Source organism: Penicillium arizonense (genome assembly GCF_001773325.1).
Source record: "Penicillium arizonense strain CBS 141311 chromosome Unknown PENARI_contig006, whole genome shotgun sequence".
Taxonomy (NCBI): Eukaryota; Fungi; Ascomycota; class Eurotiomycetes; order Eurotiales; family Aspergillaceae; genus Penicillium; species Penicillium arizonense.
Genome location: NW_019173283.1, coordinates 597809 through 608861, shown reverse-complemented (window position 1 = coordinate 608861; position 11053 = coordinate 597809). Strand labels below are relative to the sequence as shown.

The 11053-nt window shown below is 50.7% G+C and overlaps 5 protein-coding genes across 5 annotated transcripts; 1 reads left to right on the top strand and 4 right to left on the bottom strand.

Annotated features, from left to right (window-relative positions):
* Positions 1-19: 19 nt before the first annotated feature.
* Positions 20-414, bottom strand: PENARI_c006G02186 (uncharacterized protein; the record flags this gene model as incomplete). The annotated part of the gene is made up of 2 exons (XM_022630195.1): positions 20-248; positions 320-414. 2 exons carry the CDS (start codon positions 412-414, stop codon positions 20-22), a joined length of 324 nt encoding a protein of 107 aa, XP_022489739.1.
* Positions 415-3387: 2973 nt separating this feature from the next.
* Positions 3388-6092, bottom strand: PENARI_c006G04400 (putative phosphoinositide-specific phospholipase C; the record flags this gene model as incomplete). Its single annotated transcript, XM_022630296.1, has 4 exons — positions 3388-3553; positions 4161-4761; positions 4814-5585; positions 5676-6092. 4 exons carry the CDS (start codon positions 6090-6092, stop codon positions 3388-3390), a joined length of 1956 nt encoding a protein of 651 aa, XP_022489968.1.
* Positions 6093-6782: 690 nt separating this feature from the next.
* On the top strand, positions 6783-7632 carry PENARI_c006G06797 (glutathione S-transferase family protein; the record flags this gene model as incomplete). Its single annotated transcript, XM_022630412.1, has 2 exons — positions 6783-6834; positions 6884-7632. The coding sequence occupies 2 exons, from the start codon at positions 6783-6785 to the stop codon at positions 7630-7632; spliced, it is 801 nt and encodes a 266-aa protein (XP_022489541.1).
* A 263-nt stretch (positions 7633-7895) lies between these two features.
* On the bottom strand, positions 7896-8690 carry PENARI_c006G02724 (mitochondrial 54S ribosomal protein mL54; the record flags this gene model as incomplete). Its single annotated transcript, XM_022630218.1, has 2 exons — positions 7896-8146; positions 8207-8690. The coding sequence occupies 2 exons, from the start codon at positions 8688-8690 to the stop codon at positions 7896-7898; spliced, it is 735 nt and encodes a 244-aa protein (XP_022489639.1).
* A 734-nt stretch (positions 8691-9424) lies between these two features.
* Positions 9425-10741, bottom strand: PENARI_c006G04381 (NAD-dependent epimerase/dehydratase family protein; the record flags this gene model as incomplete). The annotated part of the gene is made up of 1 exon (XM_022630293.1): positions 9425-10741. The coding sequence occupies one exon, from the start codon at positions 10739-10741 to the stop codon at positions 9425-9427; it is 1317 nt and encodes a 438-aa protein (XP_022489914.1).
* Between the last annotated feature and the right edge of the window lie 312 nt (positions 10742-11053).

Genomic DNA, 11053 nt, shown 5'->3' with positions numbered 1-11053 from the left:
ACGCCGTAGCTCGAAGATACTACTCTAGTAACTCCCCAATAACATATTCACACCCCTGATCCCCAATCCAAACCTCGTGGACCTTACCAGCAGGAACATCGATCCGCTCTCCGACACCGAATGTCTCTTTCTTAACTTCGCCGTTATACAATTTGGCATTATCATCTGGGTATGTGATTGTGAAAGAGCCCCGGCGGATGAGATGTGTTGTTAGCCCGCCGTGGGAGTGTGGTGAATAATGCGCGCCGCTAGTGAGATGGTTAGTGTATAGATGTCTCGATCGGCGGTAGAAGCGATATGGACAATGAACTACTCATACCTTCCATCTGACCAGGTGAATACATGTTTGAACCCCCACTCGCTAACGAGTTGCTCGCTCTCCTTGGGAGTGCCGATGGGGTATTTCTCTGACATTTCGTCTTGGATTAGAGAAGGTGATCAGATTCAATAGAGACCTTGGGATGAAATATGTTCTACTATGGAAGTGTGTTAATGATCAACGCCACCCTTCTGTATGGCCAAGGGGGGAATGATGTCACGCGGGATAAAGATCACGTGGGAGCCAAGGGATCCATCTATGCAAGACAAAAGTACAAGACGAACCATCGAACATAATTACCGATAGTGCGAATTGACCAGGATCGAATAAAGTATTTCTCGTACTTCTGAATGGCGGAGAAAAACCGTGGTGGGACTCGGCCCGATTCAGAGACATTGGATCCCGATATTATATTTGTTAACAATACATGCGAGATAAAAAAGCAAACATGACCCTTTTCATGTCTCGTTATATAAAAAGAAAAAAGCAAACAAACAAGTGACACCGTAGTATGAGCCTATTGCGCCTTTCGCTGATTGAGACGCAAGAAACTCCAGGGCTGGAATGCTGTCTCCAGGGCCTTTTCCATTGTCCTTTTCGTGTTTTTGGGCGCATGGAAATTGTGGCCTGGATGGAAAGTATCCGGAATGATGTGGTTTTGAACCGGAAAGAGAGTCAAATGAAGAAAAGAGGAATGTGCATGTTCGCACAGAAGTTCTTGTGTCGAGGGAGACGAGGATAGCTTCCCTCGAGTGAGTGATATGTAGAACGCCTAGTCTCATGCACAAGGAGTGTGGCAGATATGGCAGCTCTTGCCTGGGATCACCCAGACCTCTTTCCCCTGAGCTTGACAGTTGGGGCATCGCACACCAGGCATCTTCGAAGTGTAAGCATCTCTACACAAAAGTACAGGTACCACACATGCACTGCGGGAGATAGACGAACCTTGTTGACAACAGGGATTGTGCACGCCGTGGCACACTGTGAGGAAGTCATAGTGCTAGAGGGTATTCTGGCCAAGGGGAACGGTAAATAGAGTACTCTGACTTTAGACGATTGCGAACAGGCGTGATTTAAATATTCTGAGCGAAGTCTGAAGATAAGGCAAAGAAGTGAGGCGTCGACGGTCCTTATAAGGTTCCAGGGAGAGATCTAGTTCACAGGGCCCCGCGATTGGATTGGCATAGGCTAAGTGGGAAAGTAAGGAAATGAGATGAAAGGGAAAGGCAAGAAAATAAAATAAAAAATAATATATCCCACCTGTGTGGAAGCTCAAGGACTCTTTCATAGTTTACATGTAGGATCTTTTGATTAGCCAGTGAGGGCTGATGGATCGCTGCCGTCATGCACGGTTTGGCTTTAGGGATTCGAGCCAAAAAAGTAGTCCACTTCGTCGGTTTCGCGCCACTACTTCATTGAAAGCCAATCACATTACTGTCGGTACCTCCCGAGGCCTCCAGCTTAACATGTTTGCGACTCTTGATTGTGCTCAAGAATAGGATCAGCAGTTACAGAGTACACTGCGAAGTTTGAGCGCGAGCCAGAGCAAATTGACTTGCAATGTAGTAAAGAACCCCTGAAAAGGGGGGGCAACTAAGTAGGGGGAATGACCCTCACAGCAATTCAAAGTTGACGTATCGACCCCAGCACCCCAGAGAAGATCGAAGATGGGCCCAGCGCGACGCCCGAGCGCTGTGATTTGCCGACAGACAAGGATGACCAGCACCAAAAAAGCGATCAGCCCCGATTATTGGTGGGTTGCATTTTGGCTGTTTGCTGCCCTGATGGGCTCTGTGAATATGCATGCAAACTCACGGTTGTTCGACGTCACGCATGAACCCCTCCGCACTGCGAAATTCACAAACTGGCAAACTCACAACTGGAAATTGTGTCCAAATTGCGCGACAAACCGTCTGATATTTGCCAGTTCGCCGACCTGGGGGCCGACCTATAGACACGACCTCTCGCAGTGGTGCGATTCCAACAGGCAACTTTATTATCGGAGGATTTACCGATCAACTGTGGTCTTTGTGACCCCACCAGGCTGTTGATCAATCTGATGCATGTCGCTTGGCGTGTTGATCGCTCCCTGAGTGGACGCGGCCTTCCCTTCACTCTCAATTACTTCGGAGCACCTCGGTCTCACCGACATGAGTCTGTCACATATAGTGGGTTCAGCGGCTCGCATGCATGCCGTTCTTATTTGCGTGGGAAAATTGTGGACTATCCAACCCCACGTTCTTTTTCTCGCCCTGATATCCCTATTTTGGCCTCAACAATTCTTTGTTCACCCCGGTCACCGCCACTTTTATGATCTCACACCTGGATACATGAATGCATGTTTAGCCAGATTGTGATGGTGCCATGCACATAATCTGCAAGCATCCAGGTTCTGCACATATGCCCGACTCTCTTTGATCCTTCAGGCCTGCACTGCACCGATGCCGCGCATGACGCAGCTAGCCCTCAAAGATAATGACAGCCTTCCACGCTAATGAGGCTAATGAGGGTGTCTCTTAGCTGGAATGAGGAATCGCCCGTAATCCGCTCCCCGCTCGGCGCTAGTACCTTTTTTCAGACGACACACTCGACACTACAGTACAGGACACCAGGGTTAGTGATCCTCTCTCAAGGACGGTTATCTGCCTAAGCCGTTGTTCCAATTGTGCACCTATCCACCCGTCCACCCGTCGCGCATGCAGTACAAAGCGAATCCGTCGGTGTAACAATTGCCTTACGATTTCTTTGCTATGACTTGTGCGATTACCCTCCCACAATCGAGATCAGATCCCTCCTCACCTTACTCGGAATCATATGTACGTGACACCGGGGTTTGAAGATTGGTCAGACTCGACTCCCAAAGTCACTCTCGCTGGCCACCTTCCAATATAGGAAATGAGCCGTACGACACGCCCGATAGCCTGCCCGAGCGCCAGATCGAAGATCAGGAACTATACAGTACAGTAGTAGCTTGTCTATCACATCTACAGCGACCGACCAAAATCTCACAATATGTCTCCAATGTTGCGCTAGAATCAATCTCCACTCCACAGCCCTCTCCCTCTCGTCTAAGTAACTACTTTGGAGATCTTCACCAACAACACACCCCCATTCTTCTCACCTGAGCAATCATGAAGGTGAACAAGCCGATACCCCTCCCGCAACCGGTCAAGCCGGATGCAAGCCCACGCAGCCAACGGATCCCGACCGATCTCATCGTCTTTGATCTTGACCCTAAATGAAATAAAAAAGTGGCGTCAGTGGGACCTGTGCATGGATATTCAAGTAATCATATTAGGACACGAGGACATGCGCGCGTGCGCCTGTGCGTGCGCGCCTGTGTCTGCGTGCAGGTGGATGACAACAAAGAAAGAAAGGGTGCGTGAGCGTGTGTGAGGGAGGGAGGGAGGGAGGGAGGGAGAGAGAGATAGAGAGAGAGAGCGAGCGAGAGAGGATGGTGTAGGTCCAGCCGCAAGTCAAAGACGCATCAGCAGCCCGAACGGGATCCTGGAAGAAGCAAAAAAGAAAAAGGACTATACGCAGTCCTTCAGGACATGCGGGCGTTTGCATGGGGGTGGTGGGTATGTGCTTTCCTTTGGCTGGTATCACAATGCAGGGTGTATGCCTGCATGCATGAAGAAACGAAATGTGATGTTATATGATACGTGATGGGGACACGAAGGGGACGTGCAGAAAATGTGCATAGTATGCAACGGACAAGTATGACGCATGAGATACAGCACAGAACATGACTTGATATCTAATCCGTTTGCATGTGCAGTACTGGAAGAACATGTACTGTAGGAAGGGAAGGGAAGAATGGGGATGGATGTGCACTGACCGTAGGAAGCTCAGTTCCTCGACTATCCCCGTCACGGTCGGGAAGTCCAATTTCTGGCCTTGAAAGTCCGGGTTTATACCCGAGGAACTCTTCGTGCATCGCCTGTAGCTGCTCTTCTCTGTGTCGGAGCTGGCGTCGTCTTGGTCCGGGGCGACGTCGCTTTCTGGCTCTTCCACGTGGAGTTGGCAGTTCACGTAGGGTTTGAATCCCTTTCCGCTGTGGTCACCCTGGGGTAGGGAGAGATCTTGTGCGGCATATACCTCGATCGAGAGGGTTACGTTGCCGCGGGGGATTATACTGGTTGATGCTTCGCTGCTTCTGTAGCCTGGTGGCTTGAGTCTCCAGCCGTGGGTCCCCACGAACATGCCGTGGTTGAGCATCATGCCCTTGTCGAGGTTCTGCCAGTTAAGTGCCACCAGCTGAGCGCCGCGTCGCCAGTAAAATGTTGGGTCGAGGTTGGATGAGGTGACCCTGAATGCGTATGGGTAGATACGCATCATGGCTGCTCGGTTGTGCTCGAACAGGGCATCGCGATGGGTGGCATGAGCTTCGCGAGCTGCCTTTTCAGACAGTGAGAATACATGGACGGGGACCTTGGCCTCTGTGGAACAGGTTAACATACTAATGTCTGGCTAGGGATAGGTGATGCATACCGGGCTGGTCGAAATGGCTGAAATGGTAGGCGCGAGTATAAACAGCCATCTTAGCAAGACCTTCAAAAATCTTCGACGGTTTCGATGGCTTCGGCTGCGGCGATGCAGAAGTATCACCCGACGTTTGCGGAGTGAGGATCTCTTCAGATTCATCCTTCTGCTCTCCACCACCGAGCGGGATACCCTTGGTCTTGATCAGAATTTTTCCTCTCAGATCAGCGAGCGACGGTAATTTTTCCTCGCCTTGGGGCGCCTCAATGAGCATCCCCTTCCACGCCTCCTCCATGATATTTACCATCATCTGCTGCTGCGCGAGACACGCATGTACCTCGAGACTAATGACCACAGGAAGGTCACTAGCAACGAAAGCACCATCGCGGATTGCATAGCAGATTTCACGGAAGGTCGCTCCCTTGGTGAGAGTGTGGCCATGTAACACACGAGGTTCACCTCGAATTGGAAGCTGGCTTGTAGCAGTCTCCTCGCTCACCTGTGCTGGCGGCGACTTGACAGACTTGCGGCGCAGCACTCCGCCCAGTTTAGACTCCAGTCTCGATGAAACCGATTGCTTAGGCTCCTCGGCGGGCTTCTCCTGCTTATCAGACTTCGAGCTGATTTTCTCTCTCAGCTTGCTCCCGAAGGATTGGCCTTCGTCTTCAGAGTCGCTGCCGCTGCTACTGTCGCTGCTTATCTCGCCGTCGCTCGAGTCTGGGGTTGATAACTCTCCATCCCAGACATCGATCTCGACGGATCTGCACCCACGCAGAAGAACCTATGAGGGGGTTAGCTGTGAACTTGGACTCTGAGATTCCAATGTCCACGGCAGATGTGGAATTAGTTGCAAAGCTGATTTACTACTCACTGATGTATAAGCACTAGCGGCGGCATCACTGTACAACTGATTACCAGTCAAGTACGTGTTGTGACTAGACGAGATAAAATAATCCGACAGAGGAGCGGAAATATCCAGGTCTTCCTCCGGCGCCATAGCACAAGAAGTCTCATTCTTCATGTATGCCCGAAAGGCATCAACAGAGGCTAACGGATCAGCAGCTGCCTCCCCAGTAGGTACTGGGACAGGAGAATCATGCTGAATCTCGTTGAGGAAATAGTTCGTTGTCGGCGCGTCTGTCTGTAGAGACTTGTATATCTTCTGGATATGATCGTCGACAGTCGAGTGGAACCTGTCGACAGTGTGTGCCTCTTTAGGCGGCTCACGCAATGCTAGATGCCGAGCACGGTCCACAAGGGCTTCGACTTTCTCCTCTACTTTCTCCATTTTGCACTGTTCTCTTGTTAGTGTTCATCCATATGGGCTGATAAGAAATGTAACCTGATATGTTGCCTTGGAGGGGCAACAGTGCTTATTGACAAAGGATCACAGGTGCTCCGCTAGCTTGTTTCAGGGGCTATCGTGTCTCGGAGTTGAAGTGTTTATAGCGTATTGCAATGATACGAGAAAGGGGAAGAGATGATGTTGGACAGGAGTGAAGTCTTCAATGTGACCCGTGCGTCCACGAGACTCTCCCCACAGTCAACGTGGCATGAACTTGGCATTTGAACATTTGCATAGATATACATGGGAAAAGGTCACTTCCAACCCCAACTGGTGTCTCTATATCTGAGACCTTTTCAACGCCTATGAACCGTGTTTATCTTTTGAGGGTTGGCCAATATGTAGATGATAGCCTTTGCACGAGTCAGCATCTCTACGCCATTAGACACACTGCCAATCAACAAAGAATAAGCTCAAGCAAGTGTATATTGAGCCAATGCATCCAATGCATCCAATGAGCTTCCGACGTCGAAATGAGTCAAAATCACTAGTAGACCTCACACCGGATGTCCGAGCTGATAAATCCAAATGCCCCCGCATTCCACCAAGGCAGTTATATATAGCCATCATCCCCCTAACCACTTCTCTATATCAACCCCAATATCCAAGACAAACACACTAGATAGACCAAAAATGACCAACCCCGAAAGAATCCACTTCTTCGACCTCTGGTCCGACTTCCCAGGTACAGCACCAATCCCCTCCAAACATTTGCCAAAGCTAACCAAAGCCAGGCGCGGACAAGTCATGGTCTCCCAACACTCTGAAGACCAGAATGGTCCTAAACTACAAGGGAATCCCCTACACCCAAAGCTGGGTCTCATACCCAGACATCGCGCCTCTCCTAAAAAGCATGGACGTCCCACCGCACAAGGTATCAGTGCCCTACACGCTCCCAGCAATCACCCACAAAGGCGCCATAAAGGCCAACCCAGAAGGCGCACTCATGGACTCCGACGCCATCGCCACATACCTAGACAAGCTGTACCCCTCGCCGCCGCTCTTCCCCTCCGGCGACGCGAGCTACGCGATCTTAATCGCCGTGCGGAAGATCGTAGCGCTGATCTCGCCGAGTATGAGATCTTTGCTTATACCTAATGTCGTTGGGCATTTGGATCCTCGGGGTCAGGAGTACTTTGAGCGGACGCGTACTGAGCTTTTTGGGAAGCCGCTTGCTGAGGTTAGGCCTAAGGATGAAGAGTCTTTGGTTGCTTTGTGGGATATCATTGAGAAGGAGAGCGAGCCTTTGATTAAGATGCTTAAGGGGCGGGAGGGGAAGAAGGGGCCGTTTTTGGAAGGGGAGAGGCCTGGTTATGCGGATTTTGGTTTGGCTTGTATTTTGGCGTTTTTTAATCGCTTTGATCGGGATGTTTTTGATAAGATTCTTGTTCTTGGCGGTGGGGAGTTTAAGGCGCTTTATGAGGCTTGTTTGCCTTGGTTGGAAGGTCAGGGTGAGGAGAGGGAGTGGCCGATTCCTCAGTAGACCGATGGATCGTGCTTGGGGATGATGCGTTTTGCGAGGTGGTTTGATAGATCTATGCTCGTAAGAAGAAGTGAGATTTAAGACAACTGTCATTTGATATATAGCACAATCGAAAAACCAAATCAATGTAATAATACATCCCGGCCATGTATAGTCCGGTCTATCCAATATTCAATGCAATGTCGAGGCGGTTTGGATCGCCTGCGGAACAAGAAAGTATAATCGCTTCACAATTTTTCAGCTGATCTTTCCATGAGATAAGCTTACAGACCACGCAGGAAGTTAGACTCCTTGATGGCCTTCCGTCTGGCCTCGCGTGCACTCTTGATGACCTCCGAGCGCTGCCCGAAGCTATCGGTAGCATCGGCCATGGCGTCCGTTGAGGCACCGTCGCGGTTGTAAGGAGCGGGAGTGATATCGTGGGCGTGGTGGTGGGCAGGGATCTTGGGTGCGAGAGGGCCAGTGCGAGCGGCAAGCTTCTTTTCGTAGCGCTTCCGTTGCTTCTTGTTCAGGGCTGTCATGGGGTTAGCACTTCACGTATAACCACCTATAATTAACAATCCAGGGAACATACTGCTTGGGTCAACACCGCCCTTCTGAGTCTTGGCATCCTTGCTAGTATCGCCGAGGAGACCCCAGAGCCAGTCCGGGTACTCGGAATCTTCCTTGGCGAAGACGTCCGGCTTGTTCTTGAAGTAGTTGAGTCCGGTCATCTTAGTGCCGGCCGGGCAGCTGCTTGGTTGGCGCACGGCGGTGGGTTTTGTGGAGGCACCGGGGTTGACATCGACGTGGACGCCTTCGGGGGTGCTCAAAGGCTGGGAGACGCCTGGGGTAGCGGAGGAGATGGCGGACGGGGTGGTAAGGTCGCCGACCGTGGGCTGGCGGGGAGCTGATGGAGAAGGAGGAGCAGAGACGGAGGCATTGTTATCGCTGCTGTATGACCGGAATTGTGTGCGAGCAATGGGGAGTTGGCGCGCGCATGATGAGGCTGTCCGGGTCACAACGGGTTGCTGGTTGAGCCGGGACAGCAAAGTCGAGCGGCAGCTTTTGCAAATCATGATGGCGAGAGAAAGCGAGAAAGGCGTAGATTAGTAGAGTGGCCTTTCAAGGTATTCAATTGGGACTTGAGATAATGAGGAATCCCAATGCGTAGAAGTTACACCTGATGAGACTGTCGCGTTGACGGAGTCGCAGAAAACTGCGGCATATTTGATGCCAAGCCGGAGATCGGTCACGTGGTCAACAATCTGCAGTCCAACTTGGAGTATCTCTTTTGCTATGAGATGCTCGATATCTGTAGAATAAGAATCTCTACTGCGCTCGGCCCACTAGTATACTACAGGATCATCGTCCTTGGCATCATCCTACTACACGATGCCCGCTGATTGATACTATATCACGTGATGCCATTATCCATTATATTGGTGCCTCAGGCGTTACAGGTGATTTCCAGGGCTACTTCCCCTCAACAACTCCGCACTTCTACACTGTTCTGATCTACACACTTGACGAAGCCGAGCTACCAGTTGCCAATATTCACTGATGAAACTTTTGATTGATTCGCATCTAGCGATACAGAAAAGTACATGGATGGCGATGTACATCCCACAAAACACAAAAACTGAGAATGCAGACAGGTGATGCAACTCTAATCAACAGGCTGATGCAACTAAATAACACATAATCATTATACCGGGACATGCTTCCAAGGGACCCCTGTTCCAGGAGGCAGGTATTAAGAACAGGGGAAAAGTGACAAATAAAATAACAGATCAGACCACAGCAGATCATGCTACGAAGACAGACCACTGACCTCCAAGAAGTTGCAGATATCCTGACAAGCATCCTTCAGGCTCTTTTCGGTCTTCCACTGGAGCTCCTCCGTGGACCGATCGACAACAGCAACGCATGACCCAACGTCACCCTCGCGACGCGGCGCAGCCCGTCGAGCAATGGGCTTGGAAATGACACCTTCCATGGTGCTAACCACATCCATCACGGAATTGCCCTTTCCGGTTCCGAGGTTGAATGTACGGAAGTTCTCACTCAGCTTGCCTTCGTTGGCAGAGCTGAGTGCAGCAATGTGACCACGCGCTAGATCACTGACGTGGATGAAGTCACGAACAGCAGTGCCGTCCTCGGTCTCCCAATCAGTTCCAAACATTGAAAGCTCGGAGTACTGGCCGGTCATGACCTTGACCACGACAGGGAGCAGGTTTGTTGGTGCCTGTCTGGGGTCCTCGCCCAACAGACCGGAGGAATCACAGCCGACGGGGTTGAAATACCGAAGGGCAACGATGGTCCACTCAGGGTCTGATACGGCCAAGTCGGCCAGGATGGTCTCACACATCCACTTGGTGCGTCCATATGGGTTGGTTATACCGGTGCATCCCGGCTGAATGGATTGTTGTGTGCCTTCCTCGTTCGTATACACCTCTTCCTTGTGCACACAGAGTTCTTCCTTCAATGGCAGACCAGAAGTGGCCAGGGTTCCGTACACAGTGGCGGAGGATGAGAAGATGAAAGTCTTGATGCCAAAGTCTCCAAGAGTGGTGGCAAAGTCGACCAGGCCACTGACGTTGTTGGAGTAATACTTCAATGGATTGCGGATGCTCTCCTCGACAGCCTTGTAGGCTGCAAAATGAATCACGCCAGCAATTCTTGACTTGGCGTTTCCCCAACGAGAGGGCATTCGATACTCCTCAAGCAAAGGCTTGAGGGCCGTGGTGTCGCGGTAGTCGTGTGCGTGCAACCGTAAAGAAGGCATCTTGGTACCATTCTCTTCGTGGTGCTTCTTAGCCAAGATGCTGATGCGGTCGAGAACATTCTCGAATGCGTTGCTGAGGTTGTCGATCACAACGACATTATAATTGGCCTTGAGGAGCTCGAGGGTGGTGTGACTTCCAATGAAGCCAAGACCACCGGTGACGAGTATATGGCTCTCCGAAGGAATATTGCGCAATAGCTCCTCGATATTGTCGAACAAGTCACCACGCTCTGTTGCTGGGGTGTCGACAGCCACAGGAGACTCAAGCTCTGACGGAGTGCTTGCATCAGAGCGTCGACGACTGTCTGACCTTGAAGAAGGCATTGATGTGGGTACAAACATTGTGATAATTGAACAAGCAACCAACACCTAGTCAGCTGTACTACCAAAGGCAAAGAGATGAAATGTTTGGTGTTAAACTGTGATCAAGACCGAGATATCCAAGCTCTCTAGCGGGCCTCCCACCAAGGTTTTATACAAAAAACCCAAGACAGCCGCCTATATTGCCTCACTCAGACCCTTCGCTTCAGTTCATCTATTGTATCATCCTTGCCGGACGAATGAGCAATCAGCACAGTCCCCCGCCGGCAAAAATGGAAAGGCCAGGAACATATGGAACAAGCATAAGCGGAATAAAAAAAGAAAAAGATACTA